The 24708-nt window shown below is 40.8% G+C and overlaps 1 protein-coding gene across 1 annotated transcript; it reads right to left on the bottom strand.

Annotated features, from left to right (window-relative positions):
- Positions 1-4793: 4793 nt before the first annotated feature.
- On the bottom strand, positions 4794-24386 carry MC4R (melanocortin 4 receptor). Its single transcript, XM_080380149.1, has one exon. It carries the CDS (start codon positions 11019-11021, stop codon positions 10026-10028), a length of 996 nt encoding a protein of 331 aa, XP_080236275.1. The 5' UTR covers positions 11022-24386; the 3' UTR covers positions 4794-10025.
- Between the last annotated feature and the right edge of the window lie 322 nt (positions 24387-24708).

The following is a 24708-nucleotide window of genomic DNA, read 5'->3' as shown; positions in this document are numbered from 1 at the left end:
CTTGGTCAGGCAGCTGAAGACACAAGTACATTGTCCCCAGGAGCAGTGATGTCCCGGGACAAGAGCAGAAGTGTCAATGAGTATGAAGGCAGCCACAGGGAAACCCGCAGCAATGCTCTGGGCATCTGGTTACTTCCAGGGAGCAGCACTTCCTCCAGGGGAAGCTGGGGAGGGTGCTACCAAGCAAAAAGGCACATATGCATACCTATACACACACTGGTTAATGCATTTTATGCTTACTGCCTAAAATACGCCTGCACATCTTGAGATATGTAAGCAAACAGGCCACTGGCCTCATCTCCCAAGCAGCTCCATATCAGGACATTAGGTGGATTCCTATAGGAAAGCAGCTTCTGAGAACAGCCTTTGTTCTCCTGTATCAGGGCATAGTGTTGTCTGTATGGAGTTAATGTGAAGCTGTCCTATCTCCAGCAGTGGCCACTCAAGTTCCTACAAGCCAAATTCTTGCTAATCTTCTCACCGTGCTGGTTATCCTTAGCACTAGAGGAAGAAACCTGATGGAGGTGACCTGGTGATGGACTAGCCTCTTTCTGTTTCCTCCTCCACTCACATTTCTGGCCAAAACATCATCTGGCATCATCCATAATGCATTACATAACCTAAAGGGCAGTGGTAGGTACAGTCAGGATACTCTGCTCTCTGTCTCTCTCCAGTCCCACATAATTTACGTTTTTGATCCATTGGTCCTCACCCTTTCATTATTCTTTATTTGTTATTTTGTTACCTCCAACAATCATTAAGCTTTGCACAGGTATTTTCATTTTTTTTCTTTTTATTTTTCTCTCCCCCTTTTTTTTTTTTTTTCTTTTTTCTTTCTTTTGATGGGAAGTGACATTTCATTTAGCTAAGAATGCTTCTGTAATTGGAGATCCAACAAGAAGAGTATGCCCTTAAACTGGCTAGGGAGGGCAGTAGGCGTGTGTATAATGCTGTTGCATAGTGCTTCTCCTGTCTCCAGTTATTTACAGCTCATAGACTGTATGAGCTGTATGTGGATGTGTGCCTTTGGTAACACTCAGTGAATTTTTCTCCTAAAAGTTTGGGCAGTCCTTCTTTGAAATTACATATACTTTTAGCATCCACAGCTCTCTGTGGCAGTAAGTTCCCCAAGTCTACAGCCAGCTTCCATCATATCTTCTGAATCCTCCTTGAATCATCTCCAGGAAATATCCCCTATTGTTTCCATTGGGAGAAAGAGTTGGCTCCTTATCTATCTTTTCCCTGCCATGGACCTTTTTATGGACATCCCCCTTGAACTGTTTGAGACAGGGTTAATTCACTAGTCACAGTATGTGAAAACAATGAAAAAGCAGAAGTCCAGGTCTGAAGTACAATATTCAGCAGGTACTTATATGTATGAATTTTACAGTAAGACAGTACTAACATGTCGTTGTTCTATGACCTGTTTGCAACTTTTTTGGTCTCATAAATTGTTTTTTTCTCCAGAAAAAATTGTTTGGCTCATTAAAAGTAAAACAACAATCCTACACCCTGCCTCAAAAAGCCTCTTTCTAACTAAATTTCATTCAATAAGACAGTGTCTTACTCACATCATTGATTTTACTCCCACAGACAAATCAAAAAATCATAATTATTTGAAGGAAAAAAATGAACTTTTAATGCTATTAGTGTTCATGGTCTTGTTGTTCAGTATCTACATGCAACCAAACTATATGGTCTAAAGCATCATGATCATTTTTAGTTTTATGCAGTCAATCACAACATCTCTTTCAGAGCTAAAATATAGCTGAGATCAAGGGAATCTTCAAAGCTGAAAATGTATCAGATAGTGCACTCTATAATTCCATAAGGCTGCCACTGTTTATGACAGAGGTGAAAGAGATTTCATAAAATGACTACAATATTTGAATACCCAAAGGATATTTTGAGTATTCAGGTTATTTGGATATACCAAGGATCTTAACTTTGTGGCATCCAAAATCAAAGATATTAAGTTCTCTCTGGCTTCTATTCAGAAGCAGGTAAAGCCTTCTGAAAACTTAGGTAAAATCTGGCTAAAAATGTATGTGTTATATGGTGTGCATATGGTGTATAACATTCCATATCCCTATCATTTTAGTGCAGATATCTTACTACCCAACCAAGCTCTTACTGGGACAGTAACTCTGATGTTACTGGCATAAGGATATATTTGAAACATGGTCCATAATGAGGCCTGTAAGAGCATGAAACTATCTCTAGCAAATAACTTCAACTAATGTCAAACTAGGTTACTCAGGTTTTATCTCTAAGTTTTTATCAGTGTTGCATTCTCCTGAGCCAGCAAAGAGCTATATTCTGCTTTCAGAGAAGGGAACAGCCTGGGTCACTTGGTTCCACTAAGGTAGTGAGAAATATGGGATTTCCTGCAGGAATGATGGAAGTTTTGCAGATATGGATCTTCCATGAGGCCAGAACCAAATTTACAGTCCAAATCCATACTTAAACCTTCCTTGAATTGCCCAGCTGTTGGTTATTGTATATCTGATATGCCAGCAGGTCTTGAAGTCTGAGAGAAGCTGTCTGAAAAACAATGAAGATGGGTCATCTCTTGCTTCAGCTGACCCTTCACAGATTTGCTATCTCAGTCCTTTGCTCTAGGCAACTGGTAAGTGATGAAAAGTCCCAAACTGAGTGAGGCTCAACATGGCCCTAGAACGTGCACTTGCAGCCCAGAAAGACAATCATATCATTTGCTGCATCAAAAGAAGCATGGCCAGCAGGTTGAGGGAGGTGATTCTCCCCCTCTGCTCTGATGAGACCCTGCCTGCAGTACTGCATCCAGCTCTGGGGTCCCCAACATAAGAAGGACATGGACCTGGTGAGGTGAGCCCAGAGGAGGGCCACAAAGATGGTCAGAGGGCTGGAGCACCTGTCCTGAACACAGGCTGGGAGAGTTGGAGTTGTTCAGCCTCAAGAAGAGAAGGTTCTGGGACTTACAGTACCTGAAGGGGGCCTACAAGAAACAAAGTGGGTGACTTTTTACAAGGACACGTAGCGACAGGACAAGAGGGAATGGCTTTAAACTAAAAAAGGGTTAGATTGGATGTTATGAAGAAGTTCTTTACCATGAGAGTGGTGAGGCACTGGAACAGGTTGCCCAGGGAAGTTGTGGCTGCCCCATCCCTGGAAGTGTTCAAGGACAGTTTGGATGGGGCTTTGAGCAACCTGGTCTAGTGGAAGGTGTCCCTGCCCATGGCAGGAGGACTGGAACTAGGTGATCTTTAAGGTTCCTTCCAACCCAAAACATTCCAAATAATTTTGTGATTCTATGATCCCGGTGTGCATTGGTACACAGATCGCAAATAAGGAGAGTTTATACCAGTGATACCTATAATATTACATGGAATACCATCCTATTTCTGGAGGCAATTTTTACTGAAATCTGCATCTTTATCTTAGGGGGGGAAATTCAGCTGTTGGAATTACTTGAGGGCATTGCATTTCCAAGATGAAGCTGAAGATAATAACCATAAAAAAACAATGACATCTATGTCATCTCCACAGTAAAAACTTCAGGATAATAAGTAAAAATTTATTTCTACCAAACATGCATTATTTGTGTTCGTCTTCATGCACAGACAGGCTTTTTTCCAGTTTTACTGTGGCTGTATGTGTATCCAGATAATTAGAAGCATCAGTGATAATGCATGGTATACACTGTAAGATGACTTTCAGTGCTTAAATGCAAAACCCCACTAGTCTATCAGAACTTGGCAGGTTTATGCACAAGCAGTTAAATCTGTGGATAGTTACCCACACAATTCCTTCTTTCCAGAAGCTCTCAGAATCCCTTGGCCCAACCAAAACTGGGAAAGTGTGGAAAATGATTGCCTTAATAGTAGCAATTTAATTTTGCCTCTTTTTTTTGTTTTTGTTTTTGTTGTTAATTCAGACCCCTTCTTTTGTCTCCTCTTTCAAGGACAAAAGCAAAGTGGATTTTTTTTTAATAAATCACCTTTCAGGCTGAACCGAATACAACTTTAGAAAGCCTGCTGGGTGGGGTTTTTTTATGATGTACTTGAGGGATTTATGTTGAACTCTGCATGACCTGTGTTAGAATGAGAAGAAATCTCAGAACTGCACAGAGATGTTATCTCAAGAGATGGCAGCTTTATAGCCAATATTATCTTCATAATATGTTTTAATTCCTCTGTACTTCAAATGGTTGCTGCAGATTATTGCAGGAATACAGTGTTTTGTTCAAGCTTTGCTGGTACTGGCTCCAAATGTATTTGGACTTCTGTTTACTCACCCACTGCCTTTTACAAAGAATAAAGCTCTACTGAGCTATGCATTTGGTTCAAAACCAAGTTAAGCATGGCAAATTGCACACCTATATGATATCCAGTTTTCTTTTTGCCACCTGGAAACCTATATAAGTTAGTTTTTATTGATGCATGGCACAACATAGGCAACACTTACAGCGTATCCCTGCCTGTGAGGCCAGCGGAGATGGCATCTGGTGTGGTGGGGCCTGCGGGGCTGTGCCAAAGGGTCGTGCCGGGGTCAGGCCTTGGTGGTGACAGGCTGGCCGCAGTTTCCATGGAAAGGCCTATCTGAAAGTTCATTAGGGAAAGCAGATCATTCTGAGGATTGAAATAATAGAAATAGGATGGGATTCAACAGTATGATGTTCAAAGTCATTAATTCAGAAGGTAATGACAGGTTTTGAAGCTCTAGAGTGAGAGCTTTTCATCAGGAGAGAGCCTGAGACAGGAACAGCTGGGGTTGATTAGCTTATTGCGGGGGGGGGGGGGCGGAAGCACTCTGAATATGTGAACGTGAAAGAGGCAAATAATTTAGGTGGAGTTTTCTGTGGAACTGAACTAAAATGTACAGAGCAATGGGACTTCACTTGAAATGCTGGTTGCAGTATTGTTGCCAAGCATTTTGTACTGGGTGCCTGTGCCCAGGGGCTGGCAGCAGCAATGCTGGGGGCTGCGGCGGCGGCCCCCATGAGGAGGTGTCAGGGCTGCCCGGTGCCAGGCACAGCCAGTTCCAGCCAGTTCCAGCTGGTTCCAGGCGGCTCCACGGGCCCCAGCGCAGGGCACAGCTGAGCCCCGCAGCCACGGGCGGGCGCCTCGGGGAAAGCCGGGCTGAGAAAGGGCAAAACGGTGCCCGGCAGCCAGGGCTGAGGGCAACGGGGTGAGAAACAGCCCGGCCAGCCCCGAGGGGGGAGCGGGAGGGGGGCAGGTGCCCCCACAGCAGACCCTGGCGGGGCAGGCGGCCGTGCCTGAGGGAAGCTGCAGCCCGCTCTGGGCCGAGGCCAGAGGAGCACGGTCGCAACCCCGTGCCCGCCCCAAGCGCTGCTGCGGGGTGTGGGAGGTGAGGGTGATGCTGGAGCTGGGAAGAAGTGTTGGGTGGGGAAGGTGTTATCTTAGTGTTTGGTTTTTTTGGTTCCCACTGGCTGAATCAGTAAGTAAATATTTATTTTAATTGGCCATAAATTAAGTTCATTATCCCCAAATCAAGTCTGTTTCACCAGTGATGGTTGTTGGTAATATACGTGTCTTCGTCCAGACCTGTGAGGTTTCTCCTTCCTGTTTGTTCTATTTTCTCCCCTCTTTCCACTTTGATGGGGAGTGAGCAAACAGCTCAGTGGGGTTTTTGCTGTCACAAACCCACCACACAGGCAGGAGGTGCCCTGAAGAACTGTGGTGGCAGTCCAGAAATAGACCAATACAGAAATATACCGAGTGTGAAGAAGAATAATTAAAACAAATGAACAATGTTTGCAAGGCAACAAGTGGGTAAAAGTGGAACTGATGTTTACATTACAAACTCAAAGGGGGTGATTTTTAATCCACAAACCTGAAAGTCTCTCTTCTATGAACAGCGTGGGCAAATCCATGAAAAACAGCTAGGACAACAGAACCATGTGAAACAAAAGAAGCCAAGCAAGGTCAAGTCATAACCTGACTTACATGCCAGTGTGTATCTGTAGTAGCAGTAGACAGTTCCTGTGACTTGTGAAGTCTTTTTCTTAGCGAGAGAAGTATTTAAACCTAAGAGAAGACCCTTGAGATACAATTAAACAGATCAGAACATTAATTTAAAATCTGAAGTAATTTCTGGACTAACAATGAAGAAAAAGGTACATTTTCTGACAGCTCCTTCCAGTGGAATTAAGCAATGTTTATTGAAGCCTATAATCAATACAGTATATTATAAATAACCTCAAGACCAAAGTTGTTCTTCACCAGAGCTCAGCGTGAGAATGAAGGAGCCCCAAATGAACACATTGTATAATAGGATCAGTTTAACATCAACAAAGTCATTTTAGAATTACATCAATAGCACGTACTATTCACATCTACTAAATGCATAACTGAAGGCATCGTTGTTGCTGCACATTCAATAACATGTGAGTCCATCAGTGCATATCTCCTTCCTTCCAGATAACAGCATGTTTCAGTTGCAAAGGGGATCTTGGGTCATGATCCAAAATCCACACTACTGTGCCCAGCTACAGCCTCTTAAGTGCTTTTTGGAATCCTTTGTTCAAAAAATACTTCAAAGCTAAAGAAATGTCCCTCTTGAAGAAAGACATAGGCTTCAAAAGTTTTGTGTGTTACATTACAGCTAGTTATCGGGAAGGGGTGAAGAACACTGCCATCAATTCCCAGCTCAAGCAAAGACTCCCTTTCAGGTGGCTGAGCAAATCCATTAGCCCCTTTTCTCCAGTAGAAGTGAAAATGTAAATCCTTACACCTGTGAAATGGAGACAAATCCATTTCCTTGCCACAGAGGAACACACCGTGGTTATATAACATGACTAAAATGCTAAGTGCTAAAGTGATTAGGATCCCAGAGATTTAAAGAAAGAAATTTCTCTTTTTTAGAAGATTTTCAAATAGAAGAATGAGGCTTCAGCAAACTGAGTGTAGAAGATAATCCCCCACTGTCCACACTCTCCAGCAAGCTAGGTGAACTTAACCTTTCACAACACTAATTTCTATGGCTCTCTGCTGGAAATCTGCTAGAGGTATAGGCAAACAGAAACTGATTTAGCTACTCAGAAGGAACAAAGTATCTGGGAATAGGAAAATTACCTATGTAGGAGGATTACCAGCAATTTCAATAAATTACACTTTAGAAGATAATACCATGAAATGAAAAAGTCTTTAATTAAAAACTGCGTTGGAAAAGGTAAGTATATACATTTAGCTTTATAAAATAAACACAGAAGAGCTGCTAAGCAGGCTCAGATTTGCTAAAATTCTAGAATAAGCTAGTTTTAAAATTAGATATCTGAATGTAATTTAGAGCTTAATGGGGTCACAACTGTCTTGACTAGTCTTAGTGCAAATAAGTTCAAAAGAGCTACACACTGGTTTTGGAAACTACAAGAAAACCATTGATGCAAATTAATTATTTCTCTTCCCCTTGGGTTGCAAAAAGAGTTGAGACTGTTAGCTTTAGGAATCAAGTGGGAGTTCAGGAAGTAACTTACAGAAGCACATCTTCTTCAGGGTCCAGATATGTTTAAATCAGGTGCCTGGTCTTTGTATAGCCTCAGGGGAGAAAGAGAGACTTTCAAGGTAGTGTTCAGAGCACCTGAGGTAGTATCTTGCTCTTGTGCCACTTTTCACTGGTCCCTCTCTGCATCCACAAAGGGAATATCTGGAGCCCAATATAATAATTTACAGTCTTAAAACAGCTAAAGAAAGTGAGGCAAAGCAAAGACCAAGTGAGAACTATGGCCTCAGCAATTTATTGCATTATTGCCAGAGCATTTTTGCATAGCTATCATCGTGTCTTGTGGGAGAGGGCATGGCCTTTAATAAAGTCCATTGGATATTTGTATAGACTATTAATTTAAAAACATTCTTTTTTGCTCCCTTTGAACTTTAATCCTCCTTGTCTGGCATTTTTTATTCTATACCCAGTGGAACCAGGCAGGGTTGTATTATTGAAGTGTTTATCATTTCCTCTGGAAGGAAATAAGTAGAGTTATATGTAGTAGATGTATTACAACATCTTCCACACTGCAACCATTATGATGTGGCAACATAATATGCTAAAGCTGAGAGAAGGTAAGAGGCATGTGCTGCAAACAGTATGGTGGATGGAGCGGCCCAAGTGCAAGAGTAGGCATAGGAGACCTGATTTCTCTGCTGCTGGTCTACCAAGCGACTTTGATGCACAAAGTCAAATGACTTTCTTACTCTCCCTGTAAGTAAATTAAAGTTAAAGATACTTAGACTCACCCTAAGTTCTTCACCCTCTTTGACAGAGGACCCAATGTTGCCACAATTTTACATTATCCTGAAAAGTTACCCACAACTGAAAGATCAGCCTCCATCTGGAGAAGAATCCCAGGTAGTGAACATTGGGCTCTCATGAATAGCTTTTCATTATATGTCTTTCTTTAACAAGGGAACAAGCAGCTTGAGGTAACAAGACATTTCTAAGAAAATTAATAGGGCTGCTCATCCAACTAATTCATTACTCATCTTGGTAAAATCAAACATCCAGGGTTAAAATCTAAATTATTCTTTACATTTAATTTTGATTTTCAGATCAGAAATTTCCACATCTTCTACTGGTTTCCACTATGTTTTTATACTTCCTGGAGATAAATAAATAAATAAATATTTCTATGACCTTACATAGAAGTTGATATTGTTGAGGTGTTAAGAGACATCTTCATGGAATCCTGTGTATGCACATTTATACTTTAAGCACCTCCGATGGTGTTAAAATCATGGACTTGAGGTTCCTATTATCATCTCTGGAGAGAGAGAGAGAGGTGTTTTAGCATGAAACTGAGAACACATCAATTAGATGCCTGAAAAGGTGAACTGACTTCAAGCAGCATTAACACACAGGGCTGCAAGATAGGGAGTATGGGTTTACAGACTTACCAGCTAGCCCCTTCCATGTGTTAGCATTGCCCCTACAAAGCTCATATGCTCCACAGTATAGCCTCAGGTGCTCAGGCCAAATTAACACATACCTTGGCTCCTCTGTAAGGACCCTGGCAGTAGATCCCATCTGCTAACTCCACACTTCAGAACAGAGGGCACCTTGTTTCTAACAAGGGTGTATTTCCTTCTAAAGCACAGAGTCCTTGTTCCCCACAGCACCTCAGAACAAGGAAGGACTGACTGTTCAAACTGAAGTTCCCTCTTCATCTTTATCAGGTAAATCTGTCATGCTGGCACTGTCAATGTAATAATGTACCTGCTTCATGGCTGAATGGAGGGTGCTAGTCTACCTGGATACCAGTCTAGCAAATATATCCAGGGCTAACTGATGCTTTAGGGAGCAATTTCAACTTTGCAAAAAGGTACTCAGACATATAGCAATTATCATCTTGAAAAAACAAACAAACAAAATCCAAGCATTCAATTGTCTGTGTAGCAGGCATTTGAAAAATCTTGTTGTAGGCAAAAACTGTAACAAACAGAATTGCTGCTTGTGAAGTAGGAGGAAAAGATTTTGAAATGAATTAATACAACTCATTGGTTGCAGTAACCTTTATGAAAAATCTGCTTTCTAATACCGGAGAACCTCTAATCCACTAATAGAGAAGCATGTGTTCTATTTTAAGCTGTATATAGTGTAATGGATAGCTATAATTACTTCAACAGAATAAGGAACAGTATCAGCCAATATGTACTGTAAGTCAGGCAAGTTATTTATTTTGTCAGCATTTGGAACATACAGCTGCTCATGTTTATTAGTATTTCACATTCATCATTACATTTGTTTGCTTATTTATAAACTGGTATGAAGTGCTAATTCTCTTTCCAGCCAAACAAATTACAAACTGTAGATATCACAAACATTATACAGAAATATGAATTACATGTGAACGGAATACAAGGATGAGAGGGAGGGGAGACAGAAGCGCTCAGGAGACAGAAAGAAGTACTCAGGAGACAGAAAGAAGTGCTCACTTTTAAAGATTTAAACGAAATTCTGCTGAGAGAGAGGATCTGAAGGCTTAGAAGTCTGTGCTGCATGTTGTTTAGAGAGTAATGTATCCACTCAGTTTAATATTTGCCAGGCAAATCACAAACTCCCCTCAGGCTACAGCAGCATATAATCTCCTTGAATGTTTTCCTTAACTCCTGACTCCGAAATGCATAGATAAGTGGATCGATGATGGAATTGCACATGATGAGGATAAGGTAGAAGTTAAAATGGGACATGAAGCACACACAGTAAGGGTTGTAGGGGCAGGAGATATAGAAAATCAGGTGCAGGAAAAATGGAGCCCAGCACACAACAAAAACTCCAATCAAGATGGTGAGAGTGATGGCCCCTTTCATGTTGGCCCCTTGGCGAATAGGGCCAGTCCCCGGAAGAACAGCAATCTTTTTGATATGCATCCGAGCCATCATGAACATGTGGACATAAAGGGATGCCATGAGAATGAGCATAGTGAAGAACATGCTAATAAGGCAGATGATGACAACACTGCTGTCAGAGTAAATGATGAACAAAATGCCTGAGACCGTACAAGCAGCCCAAATGCATGTGATGATCACCCCTACGCGCTTCACCGTCATGATATTATGGTACTGGAGGGCATAAAAGATAGTAAAATACCTGTCCACTGCTATTGAGAGGAGACTGCAAATTGATGCAAGCAAGGAACTGCAAATCACTGAGTCAATGACATTGTCAATGTTTATGGTAAAGCTCTGTGCATCTGTGTCTGTATTGTTTAGCAGCGTGATAACAATAGTTTCTGATCCATTAGATACACTCACTAACATGTCAGCCACTGCCAAGCTACAGATGAAGAAGTACATGGGTGAATGGAGGTTCTTGTTCTTGGCTATTGCCACAATGACCAAGACGTTCTCCAGCAAGCTGATGATGCCCAGAGTCACAAACACTTCGGGGGATACAAAGAGTTGCTCATAGCAGCCTCCTGAGGAGTGGCCCTTTGCACTGGGCTCACTGCCACCTCCGTGCAGTCCATAGCTGTGGTTCCAGAAATGAAGAGGCTGGAGTGTCCCACGGTGCTGAGTGAAATTCATCTTATGGAGATCCGCTTTCAGATTCTGTCTTTTAAAACTCCTGTTCCTTGTGCATTCCTTTGAAAACCTTCTTTGGCTTTTCAGCTTGGGAAGAAAAGAAAAATAAACTAGCACAGAGGCAGGCGGCAGTTCAGAACACTTTGACTGCTGTTACAAAATAAGATTTCAAACTCAGAAATACTGGTTTACTCTCTCACAGATGCAGTTTCTGATCATCTTCACATTTACCTTGGTGATCTATGTCATGGAGTCCCAACAGTCTGTAAGTTTGCATCAGATTCTCCCCTATGGTCAGTTCCTGTTTAGTTCACTGGTGTGCTGCAAGGCTTTTTTGTTCCCTTCCATTAAGAGAGGCAAACATAAAATGGTCAAGTGACTGCTGCGGAGCAGAAAGTAATTTTAAACTGCAAGCACCGGTCTCACTGTCAGACAGTGCATGCCGGCTGCCTGTTTTATGGTGTGTGGAGGAGAAAAATATCCAGGGCACTCTCCGCCTCTGCTTTGCCTTCCAGCCAATGGGGCTCGGGAGCTGCAGAAAGTCGAGGGGCTGCTGATTCTGAGCCTCTCTGAAAAACACGGCACAGTAGCTTCAGATGGCAGCATGAGCTGCCAGTAGGAGCAAGAAATCAGATGGGCTACCAGAGATTTGTTTCCCTTCTTTAACTTTTCAGAATAGTATTTGAATACTGAGTTTTAGTTATCAATCTCACAGAACTGTACTAGCAATCTTACAGAATTCCTGCAGCTGAACTCATGGCTTTTTATTTTTCAGACTGTGATTCACTGTGATTTCCCCTTGCTCCTTCTAGTGCACAAAGTTGGTCTGCTTTGCACGTGTGGCAAAATAGGAAAAGGACAAGGAAGCAGAAGAACACTTATCTCCTTTTTTGTTCTCTCTCCCAGATTTCCCTTGTTTTGCTAACTTTTCTATGCCTTAACTGTCATTTGCACAATGTGTTGTTGCAAAGTTGCATTACCCTTTCTAAGCTTCTTATAATTTTTAAGAAATAGAGACCATCTAAGGACCAAAAACAGAACAAGGACCAAAGTCATAAATGGCTTAATAAATTGTCCTAAAGAAAGTAGTTTTTTTCCAGGTAATAACCTTCTTCGTCATTTTATTTCCAGGAAGGAAAAGATGATAGAATTGATTGCAGAAACCCTATTACCATCAGGAATTAGGGTGTTGGGCAGGAAAAAGTCTCTGTTTAGAACAGATGAAGGAAAGCAACAGGCGACAAAGTTGCAACTTGTGAGAAATGGGTCTTATACAATGGTAATGAGTCAAAGGCATCAATAAATCTCCTAAACGTCCATCTGAAGGGATGTCCCTGTGCCTACCTGGCATGAGCTGAATCAGCTTGTTTGCATTCTGCCAGGGAAAGCCCTTGAGAAGGAGGAGGAAAAGAATGCCAAAATAATATGAAAAGACAGAGACAAAAGTTGTTTTTCTGTTTCTTTTTCAAGCATTGCAATTGAGGATTGAAAAAAAAATAAAAATACTGAACAACACCAAAAGTCCAGGTGTTTTTTAAAGCTATGGAAGCTACAGGAAAATCAGTCAGTACACCTGGGAGTAATGTTTGCAAGGAAGTTGATCTAATGAACATTTCCAGTCAACTACCAGGAAGGCTGTGGAGGGCTTTGTATGTGATGTACCAGTTTTCCTCAAACTCTCAAACTTTTTTCATCTTCTGTGCATTAGCTGGCTTTACAACTAACAGCTATAAAGAGATACAGGAATGCAGCCTGTGTGTATTTTGCATTCAATATCCCAGCGTCCAGGTGAAGCATGATTTTACTTTCGTGTTTGGATTTGCTATAGATCTGTAGTTATAAAGACCTGTATCAGAACAAAAGCCTCAGCCAATTATTTCTGGGCCTTTCCCCAGATGGATTGCTTCATAAATCTGAAACACAGACACCCAAGACAAACAAAATAACTAGTGGCGCAGGAAATCCCACGTTTATTCATTGGAAAACATCATTCATCAGCAGCATCCTCGCAATGAAAGAATAGCTTGCTGCTGAGAGAGTGAGATTTACTTTCCTATCAAGACATAATGCAACCTGGGATTCAAAAAGACTTATTATCCAGCTACTGATCCCTGGGCCAGTGTACACTAACTTCTGCCACAGACAGGACTTGCATAACTAACCCTTAAGGACACAGCTACACTGTGAGAGCAGTGAGAAAATTCATATAAAGACCAATGTGAGAAAGCAGCATCTCCCCAGACAAGGTATTTTTCTGCACCTGCAGCCAGAAATGTGTAATCTTCAGATTGTCCCAGGGAAGCAGTCACTCGGCATCCCTTCCTTCATCACCCCCCTCCATGCTGGAAGTGCTCAGGGCACAGGGGTCTTTCCCCTTCACCTACTTAGGTGGAGCTTGAGCAGAGGAGACTGGGCGAAGATAGAGAGAAGCTGCCTCCAGGGCATATTGCCCTGTTTGCTCCAGATGTTTGTCTGTCTATCCTTCTTCTGGTTCCTCCCTTTTCTCTGTGCATTATTTCTATTCTCATCCCCATTTATCTTTCCATTTACTATCTCTCTTTACCCAGAAGCTAACCAGACAATGCTCTATGTGTGGTTTTTCTCTGGACGTCGTCATAAAAATGCAATATCGGTTACAACAGAGGAAAGAAAAAGACACTTCTCTCACACCCACAGCCATCACTCACCTCAAAAATTCTATTTATGCTTTACATAAATACAAAAGGTTGTTTTGGTGTGTTAGCCAGTCATATTTGTGGGATGAGGCTACATGACTGGAAATAGTAGACTTATGGTAGCTTAGCAACTCAGTTGAAGCACTAAAGAGGTGATGTACCATTAGCCTGCTCTGACTAGAAGGTGAAACAAATTATATGAGCACTTTTTTAAATGAGAGATTTATGTATGTCTAAGTACATCTACAGTAGAAGACGGATATATGCCTCCGGCTCCCACTTAACGAAACCCAAAACATATAATGTAAAATTATTCAAAGGTTCCTAGCTCTCATGTCTGAAAATTTGTCTATTTCAATATTTCAGTCACAGATAACAGGAGCATTGCCTAATATACATTGCCTAAACTGTTTCTTAAATTTCAAAAACCAACACTGAGGTAATATTTCTTTCAAAAGTGATGGCTGACAAGCTTTGCAGCACCATGGAAAAGCAGCTATGGCTGCAGAAAACTATAAACTGATAACAATGATATACTAATATGAGCTCCAGCTCTTAAGAAAAATAAAACATCAGTGAAGATTTGATACCAGCCTCCTCTTCTAACATAATGAGGAATCATATGATTAAAAATATTATTTTAAAATGTTCATTTTAAGGCTTCTTCCTACATAATTCTTCCCATGTCCTATGCTCTGTTTCCAGCTACTCCCTAAGGCCAGCCCTCCAGATAGGGTTACATCCATCTCCACCTCACAACATTTTGAAAAGCTGAATTATCCTCTGACAGTTGCTTTTGAAAGTCAGAAGAAGTGTTCCCTAGAATCAATAATAAGCAGATAAAATCCCAGTAGCGATACAGGAAGACAGGCAAAGTCACAAGCAGGCTGTATAGGTCCACTATGGGAGAAAAAGAAAGGTAGAGGGAGTTAGCACAGGCACTTCCCTGCTCAAATGCACAGTCTGAGATCTCTTTGAATCCCATGTCCATGTTGCTCAAGCACAAAGATGATGTTTACCACTTCAACAGATGTCAGTGGAAACAGAGGAGGGATTGTGAGAAGCTGGGTAGAAGGAGAAACCAAAGAAGCAGACTATCAACAATCAGTTCCTGAGATTTGTGCAAGTGTGCCAGTACTGTGCAAAGGTCACTGCTACATTTACATGCACAAGCATAATGGGAAGAAGTTTTGTATACATGTGCTCACATCCAGTTTTTCAGCTCATTCAAAACCTCAAGTCTAATATACAGTAAAAAGACTGTAGTATATTGTTGCACACTGATTTTGAAATGTAAAAGGAGCCTGGCAATTAAACTTTGGAAGCTTCTAGGAGATTTTAGCCTGCACCATCTCTCTGTATTACAGCAAAGGCAAATTCTGCGTAACACTCAAAATACTCACCAAAAATATTTCAAGTAATGCAATGTACTTTTCCATCCTACCCACAGATGTAATTGGAAGAAGCCTTTCTTGAATTCTTCCCAGATTCACTAAACCAGCATATGAGCAATATGGAGACACTTGTTTGTTCCTGTATTTTCATTGGTAGGTATTTTTTAAGTTGGTCCTTAAACATATTATTGTCCAGAAAGTCTGATAAGAGCATAAACAGACATATCAATAGAGACCTGATTGTCATAAACTTAGATGCTACCCTAGGATAAGCAGGAATACAGAGGAGAACTGGCACTGGTTTTGGATGAAGTAAAGGTGATGTCTGTTGCAGATAGCAAAGAAAATTCACATGGTAGAAGGTCACTAGTTCTGCGGTATAGAACTTGAGATGCCTGTGTAATGTTATTTCACAGAAAAAAGTACGATTGTAGATCAAATTGTTATTCTTTGTGCTTGTACAAACAAGTTCAAGGAAGAAGTAATGAATTAGTGGGGCGGTCTTAGTCAAACAAGAATAAATTGTGTAGTTAAACTTCTGTTCAGAGTCACAGAAATGTTGGTTGGATTGGACTTCTGGATGTCATCTGTCCAGCTTCTGCTTTGAACAGGATTGCCACCAATATTGGGGTCAGATCAGCTGTGGTTTTGTCTAGCCATGTCTTGAAATCTTCCAAGAATGGTGATCCCACAGCTTCCCTGGGTAACCTCTTCCTGTTCTGCATTGCTGTTCTAGTTAAGAAGTTTTTCCTAATCTGAATCCCCCAAGACTAGGTTACATGCACTACAGGAGAGTCAGAGGGAACTGGACTGGTAAAAGTTTGTGAAGAGGAGGCTGAGGGGCTATCTAATAGCAGATGAATCTAATCTAATAGCTAATGAAAGAGAATGTACAACGTTTATAGGGCTAAGCTCCTCTTGCTAGTACCAGGGGATATAACAAGAAGCAGCAGTCATAGATTGTGGCTTGGGTATGTAACCTAAGTTCCTGCCCATCGTGACAGCCATTTGAGGAACCAAGGTGACCTGAAGTTGAACATTTTTCCAGCTATGGCCTCCCCTAGGCTAAGCAGAGGTGGATAATCACCTACCTGTCTGTCAGCTGTGCTTCTTCTAATTCGGCTGAGTGCCTGCTTGGCCCCATTTGCAGTGATGGTGCACTTTTGGCTTATATTCAGGTTGACAATCAACATAAGCTTTTTGCTGTCCTTTTCAGCAAAGCTGCTACTCAGGCAGTCAGTGCCTGTTGTGTTCTGAAGCATGGGTGTATTCCATCCCATGAAAGAGCTTTGTACTTGTTCACTTTCATAAATTTTCTGTTGGTCCAATGATCAGGTCTCTGAACATCCCTCTGGATTAAATCTGCTGTTTAGTATGCCCACCATTCACTCCCTCAGCTTACTACAATCTGCAAGTTTGTGGATGGTACATTCTGTATTAACATCCCTGTTAGTGATGGAACTATGAAACAATCATTCCCAGTAAAGACCCCAGGGTACTCCATTTGTTCCCAGTTGTCAGCTGTTCCAGTTCCCAGTGTTCAGTACATTGATTACCTTTTGAGACCATCAATCCAAGCAGTTTTCAACCCACCTGTGACATGCAAATGAAAACACTGGTCAGTGGAAAACTAGTCTAATACTTTTCCATCTAGGCTTTTATTTTGGAGTGATGATTGCTCTCTAATCTTTGTAATTTATTTTTAACTCTTTTCTCGCCTGAGGTGAAAGCAGTTTTTAAGTCAAGAGGCTTCAGTTTTGAAAGCAGGAGTCTCTGTAGCTTGCCTTTTTTCCTTATGTGTGTTGAAAGGGCAGGAGAATTCTTTAACCAATCTGGCCACTGAAAAGTGCAGAAATGTATATTCTGTTGGCAAATTATGTTTGCTTATTTGAAGATGCTGTAAATATGCAGAGGCAGAATGATTTCCATTAAAATGGCATGACCGCAGAGGCTTTAAGCACTTAACTGTCTAAATCCGATGTCGTTTCTATTTTAAGCAATTGCGATTGTGATCATGGAGCTCATTAATTTACAGTCAATGCAGCAATTGCCATCCTTGTCTTAGTCTTTTCTCCCCCATTCCATCCCTCCCAAATAATGTCTTCTTTTACTTAGGCACTTGTCTGTTCAGACTCACCTGAAGCACTTTTTTTCAAATGACTTCACAATCTCCTTAGTGTTGGTATCCCACTCCAAATACCTCTCCAAAAGACATACAGCAGTATGCAGGATTAAGTACATTTTATATTACAAAGTTTAGGATGAACTTCACTTTTCCACTTTCCATACTCAGTTTCTAGACATAATGATATGCAGTGTTTTTCTGTGTGAGAGTTGCAGTAGCATTTTATTCTAGCAGAAAAATTATCTGGTTCAGTCCAGCTGTCTCACCATGGAAGCTTGAAAAATGGTGTGTCTCATTATAGTTGAATGAGAAGTAAAGAACCAAGGCAGAAAATTTGACAGATCATCATTTAGTGACAGCCCAAGGTTGCATTGAGGCAAAACCCCAGCTGTTTTGGATGATGTGAAGTCACTTCAGTTTTTCAGAGAAGTCCTCAGAGTGGGAGTATAACCAGCAGTTAATGTGAGATGGGAAGTTACTAACTAACTGGAGTTTTCTCTTCCAGTCCCTTCACTTCTGAGGGTGACTGTTACTATTTTTTCCAAAATGTTTTCCATTGTTACTCCAATTATTTATTGTCTGAATTTATTGTCTCCAGTCTGTGCGCCATTTGACAGTGCTGGATGGCAAATGCCCTAAAAGGCTTATGCTTGCAGAGTTTGGGGGGCTTAAACCCTTTGGTGCTGTGGGGGGGGAGGGAGGGGGGGGGGGTTCAGGCAACGACATGCAGTTAGATCTGAACATGTCTGATTAAATAAGAGGGAAAATGCATCCTACAGAAACCATAGTCTGATAGCAACTTGATGCAGAAAAAGTAGACGAAGTACAGTCCATTGCCTTCCAAATAAAGTCCAAACAACCCAGCATTTACTAACCCAGTATTGTAAATTTACACTCCCAGTGGTTCATAGTTATGGGAGCTATGTTTGCATCCAACTGGTTTGAATTTAATGCCTATGGTTATAAGAATGCCAGTCTTCTGTACCAAATTCCTTGTATTGTTTCACTTATACCTTGATTCTCTGATTATGCATTTTGTGCATATGGGAAATCCACAAATTACTAGGCTGCTGCTGTTACCATGACATCATTTCTTTAGTATCTTTACAGAGAGAGTTGTGTGCTTAGGCTTAGTAGCGGTTGTTCAAGATGCATAATTTATGTCTAGAGGGGCTTACATATACAGAGTTATTGAAAACCCTTGCTGAGAGTTCTGCACACATACACACACACATGCATATATCTATCTATCTATCTATATAAATACTTACTCCCATCTCAGTTCCATATAGTGCAGTCATATTCTGTATTGCCCTGTGCTCTTCCATGTAATTCCATGTACAGGAAGTAGGAGCTACTCGTCAAGAAATCCTAAAGCAGCTTAAGCTGTGTTAACAGAAGTTACACACTCTCCCAGTGTGTAGCTGCACTTTCATGGCTTCCATCCATTTTTATAGCTACTCACTTTTTTAGTAGAGATATTGGAAAAAATCCTGGAGTCTGCCAGTTCAGCAGCGAAAGTGTAACCTTCTTGTGAATTGTTTTCTTCCATAGGAATTAAATTATGTGAAAAGAACCAGAAATACTGGACTCATAATCTGGTATAAGACATGAAGTAGATGCACCAACTCATATGACAAAGAGTGAGTTACCCAGCACTGGTGTCAAGATAGGACTGTAGATTAAAGGACAAACCTGAGAGTGCTGTCATGAGGTAAGCACATCTTTACTGACATGCAATCAGAAATTTTCACAGGTTTCTCTAAGAACTGTGCACAGAAAGGGAAAATACAAGATTTCTAGACTTTTGAAGAGCTATAGTGTGTCTGCAGCAATTTGGTTTCTTGATAATCTTTATATCAGTCATCAACACGTGGTGAAAAGAATACCCCATATTTCATCTTGTGACAACTGTTGCAAGTGCTGATAATCAAAGATCAACAGTACTTTAAAAAGTCTGAAATAAAAGGCTGCATTGATAGTGAAGCTGACCCCCTGGAAAGCAGAAATATTTTATTTGCAAAGCTCTTATAGAAAAAGTTGTCTTAGAAAATTTGGGGACATGAACCAATTCCTTTCTTGAATACCAGAGAGGTCTGTGCTAGGTCATTACTCAGAACTAGTCCTCACTGAAGGGCCATTTTTATTAAATTCAGGAAGAGTCTCCTTTCTTTTCAGGATGAGGAAGTACATTCTATAAATCCTTTTCCTCTCTACTGCTGGGGTGCAGCTTGTATGGCTGCTTGTGACAGAGGCTGATAATCTTCTGTCACAGCAGACTGTCATGAAAAGGAAAGGGTGAATGTGTATGTGAGAGCAGTAGCTCTTGCCTTTGTGGTATTCAAAACTGTATTCTAAGGTTGTTAGAACAGGAGAGGGAGGAAGTAGCTATAATAGAAAAGTAACACATGAATCACCTTGTCATGATATGGTGCAGAGCAGGATGGCTGAGAATTAACCTGGGCTAGAAGATGCTTTTTCTTCAACAGAATGGATAGCATTGGTGGGGGTCTAAATCCTGAAAGTGAATTAAAGATTGATAAGGGCTCAGAGGCAGTCTTTTGTCTAGAGAACTGTTGGTGAAAGTACATCATCTTTGAGAAGTGACAGAGAAAATCCCCAGAGGCCTCAAGTTATACCTGAAATCTTTTAACATATTAGTAAAATTTCATCTGCCTTTGTATAGGAAAGAAAGGGATTTTGTTGAAGCTAAATGTTTAATTGAGAGATTAGAGGATTAATTGAAACCTGAGAGAGTTAAACAGGAATAGCCAGAGTAGTGAGTGCTGTGTCCAAACAAACACTGCACTGTTGGCTCTTTTCTTTGATTTTGGTCTTGGACCCAGAAATCATAAAAAGAGATCTTGGAGTTTATAGGTGGGAGACAAATGAATTTAGGCTGTCCAGGAGCTTATACTTGAAATAGGTAAAGATGTTCTATTATATAGGCAAAACAAATATATCTGTAAAATGAAGAGGAAAACCCGGGGATATCTTGACTTGTCTATGAGATCCAGTTTGCTTAGACTTTTCATAGACGGCTGTTGTAAGAGGGAAAGAAGGAAGTTAGAACAGTAGGAACATTTCCCTATACCTTGCTGGAGTCAATACTTTCTGGGAGAACAGGGAAAAAGAAAGTGCCAAAGGATCCTGGCATGCCATATGGCAGACTCTTCAACAAGAAAGGGAGTCTCTGCAGCTGTGTAAACTATGATGTCAAATGGCTTGTGGGCAGGCACAGTCAGTTAGCTCCCCAGTTCAGAGTGATTTTTACTGTGAGACTGTGTAAGACACAGGGATGAGATTTCTTCCTCACATAATGATGTGCAAGAACAAGGTAGAGAATTGTAAACATGGGATGCAAAGGCAAAAAAAGACTATTTAAATGCACATTGCATTTCCTATCTAGTAAAGGAAAACAGAAAACAAGCTAAAATCCCTCCAGGGACTGTTATCCTGAACAAACACACACAGATATGTAGGCGTGCTATACCTTAAGATACTGTTCATTGCTGCAGATAACTGAAAAAGTATCAAAAGAAAAATACTTCAGAAATTAGTTAGGTAAAGAACATCAGAGAAAAATGAAAAAAACAAAAACCAAAAACCAAACTGTAACAAAAATTACCAAATAACCAAAGGCATTTTTCATCACCCTGGGAAGAAAAGCTTAGTCAAAATTAATAAAACTACATCCTGGGGTGAACTGTCTGATCTAAATTTCTTTTTCAGAAAGGCAACAACTTCCAACAATTATCATTGCTAATATTAAATACAACTTCCTTGGCATCTTATTTTAAGAACTCTGAGGTTATTTTTTCTCGTGGTCTTCAAACTCAGTCAGATACAGTATCTAAACAAACTCAGATCACATATTATGTGTTTTCCTCAAAATATGCTGTTTCATCTTTCTTTCTTTAATAAATGAAAATCAGAACCTTTTTGAAAGAAATCAAACAAGCAACTTTTTTCTCTGCCTATAAGGAGATTTTCTTTTTAATTTTAGAAAATGCTTATCAAAACTGGAGAATAGTAAAATACAGATACAGGAGTTAAGTAAATCTATATGCGTTACCACATGCTTGGCGACAGACTGAATCAGTTATAAGCCTAACTCCACATTGTGGCTGAAAGTATTGAGAAAGAGAAAACTGCAACACTCACCTAAAACAAGGTCATAGTTTCCTTGAGACAACTCTTCAGCAAAATGGAGTACCTCTGCTTACTTCAGATTATAAAGACATTCTTGCAGCTGGTAGAGCTGGTAGAGCTCTGTCAAACCCACAGAGGCTCTGAGAAGCAAGGAAGGTTCAGGCAGGGAATGAAAGCAGCCCTAGCTTTAGCTGGGAAGCTACTGATGGGAAGGGCACAACCTTCCCCCTCAAGTTTTCCAGGTGTAGTTGTGTGTGTGGCTATCACCTATTAGGAAGAGCAAGCACTGGAAGACTTTTATTTAAAAATAGCTCTTATAAGCATCTCCCAATATGGGTAACTAGTACTATAAAAAGGATTTTCTGTAATGAAGTACAGCAAACTCCTTGTGAGGGTCATGAGCTTTTCCACCTCACCTAGTACAAAGTCCACACAAATGACAGTTAGCAAGGTCATTAAAATTCAAGCAAGTGATTTTGTGCATTAAAGTGGTTCGAGTCACTCTGAGCCAGAAGAGAGCAGTGTTCTGTGATAGGGTCATGGAAGACATGTAATTATATTCCAATTAATCTAAAGGACAGAAAAGAGAAACAAGTATGAAGTGTTATAGGTCTGTTTTAACTATCAGATGTGAGGATGTGCTCCCGCTGCTTGTTCTATGAGAATATCTGTTTTGTATTAAGCAAGCAACTTAAAGGCCAGTGATGTTTTAGTTCAATTGAATAGCAGAAATCCTTCTCTCATTTGAAAAAAGATATTATTTTCTTTACGTTTGCCCTACCTCCCTAGAGACAATTTTCCATACATAGCAGCACAGAATTAATGAAAGTATCAAGTTGAAACCTTTCTAATGCTTTTAGAAAGTCAGTGGCATGAAGGTCAATTTTGTTTAAAGGTATGTGATTTCCAAACAGTCTATTGCTGTATGCAAAGGAAGTATCTGCAGAATTAGTGGACTGTCATTTTTAAATCACTGAATTTGATACCAGGTTTTTGATATATTTTGTGAAGCAATTAAATGAACATGGGAGCCCATTGTCCTAGACACTGTGCAAAATACAACCTATCTCTTCCTTAGAGAACAATTGGCATCTCAGTGGATTGGTTTTTACACAGGAAAGTAATTCACGCCTGGCCTCCACAGTCTCCGCCTAAACTACAAATTTATACTGCACCCAGTCTCACAAAATACTCAGTATGTTGCAGTTGTCAGTATTCCTGTTAATTCAGAGCACTTCTCAGGACTAGAGAACAACTTGAATCAAAATCCAAAAAGACAAACTATTTAAAGAAAATGTCAGACTTCATAGGGGGCTTAACTCTATGTTTTCTTTATTAGCTCCATCACATGGCATTTTTTATCCAAAACGGGAGGTCCAGTCTAATGGTCCAGAGGTTAATGGCAGATACAGTTAATAACCTACACTTTGGAACGAGAGGTTTCTTGAAAAAAACTACATGTGCTTTTGGGAAGCTACCAGACTCTCATGAACATCCTAGTCTAACTCAGGGCTCTTTATAAATTTATTTTCATGCTTTCTAGCCTAAGAGGGTATCCCCTTTTCTGCATTTGTATGGAAAGTTTCTTGTCTACAGTGGGGGTTATTGTGCAAACTGCTGCTTTGAATTCAGAGAGTAAATAACTTTACCTTTTTCATGTCTTGTGGTGGTTTGACCCTGGCTGAATGCTCAGTGCCTACCAAAGCCATCTACCACTCTCCTCTTCAACCAGACAGGGGAGAGAAAATATAAGGAAAGCTTGTGGGTCAAGATAAGGACAGGGAGACATCACTCACCAATTACTATCACGGGCAAAAAAAGACTCCATTTGGGGAAATTAGTTTAATTTTTTACCATTCAAATCTGAAAAAAAGACCCCACCTTCTCCTCTCCCCCACACCCAGTCTTCTTCCTGAGCTTAATTTACTATTTCTCTAACTCCTCCCCCTGCAGAGTGCAGGGAAACAGGGAATGGGTTTTATGGTCAGTTCACCTCATGTTGTTTCTGCTGCTCCTTCTTCCTCACACTCTTCCCCTGCTCCAGCGTGGGGTACTTCCCATGGGAGACAGTCCTCCATGAACTTCACTGGGAGTCTTTCCCGCAGGCTGCAGGTCTTCACACACTGCTCCAGCGTGGGTCCCTTCCACAGGATGCAGCCCTTCAAGAACAGACCACTCCAGGGTGAGTCCCCCAGGGTGTCACAAGTCCAGCCAGAAAACCTGTTTCAGTGTGGGCTCTTCTCTACATGTCTCCCCAAGTTCTGCCAGCAAACCTGCTTCAGTGCAGGTTTCCCATGGGTCACAGCCTCCTTTGGACATCCACCTGCTCTGGCATGGGCTTCTCCATGGGCTGCAGGGGAATCTTTGCTTCAGTGCCTGGAGCACCTTCTCCCCCTCCTTCTTCACTGGCCTCAGTGTCTGCAGAGTTGTCCTCCCATAGTCTCACTCCTCTCTTCTGCTGGTGCAGATTTTTTTTTCTTCCCCTTCTTAACATGCTGTCACAGAGGCGCTACCACTGTCACTGATGGGCTTGGCCTTGGCCAGCAGAGGGTCCATCTTGGAGCCATCTGGCATTGGCTCCACTGGACATGGATGAAGCTTCTGGCATCTTCTCACAGAAGCCACCCCTGTAGCCCCCCTCCCACCAAAACCTTGCCATGCAAACCCACTACATGTCCGAATTTCATTAATTTGTTATTTTGAATTGAAATAAAAGTGGTGATCAGACTTATTACCTTATGGCTGGATAGAGACATCAGCATTTCTCACTCTCCCATTGCTACAGTCATGCAAGAGTTGCACATTCTCCTCTTAAGGTATTTCATACTCAGAAAGGATTATAGTTTTGTCTGACACTACCTATGTTTCCCTCTCAGTCAGAGATGCTTTCTGGAACCTGTTAGAAGTTTTACTTTTAAATGTTCATTTGAATCAGCTTATTTTCTGAAATACCAGTTCAGTTCCCTAAGTTCTTTGCAAGCACATGGCAAGCTTATTCTAAGAAATGCAAAGGGGGAAAAAAAAAAAAGAGGCTCTAAAAGTTCATTTGTATTTAATTACCAATAGTAATGCTTGAAACTCTTTAACATTATCATTTTTTAGAAATGCAGTGTCTTTTATTGAATGTATTGCTAAAGCTTACCTGGTAAATACATTGTAAATGTATGAACTTTCAGTAGTTTGTCAGCTATGAAAGCTCTATTGAAATTGATGGCAGAACTTTTACTAATTCATTAACATTCTGCCTTTGGATGTCTGGTTTAGTTACAAATCAGTTATCCAATGTCTGCTTTTGACTACCATCTTTCATTCAATCTAGGATATACAAAAGAAAAAGAGAAAGT

Source organism: Falco punctatus (assembly GCF_963210335.1).
Source record: "Falco punctatus genome assembly, chromosome: 3".
Lineage (NCBI taxonomy): Eukaryota > Metazoa > Chordata > Aves > Falconiformes > Falconidae > Falco > Falco punctatus.
The sequence above is the reverse complement of the archived record's forward strand: the minus strand, read 5'-3'. Positions and strand labels throughout refer to the sequence as shown.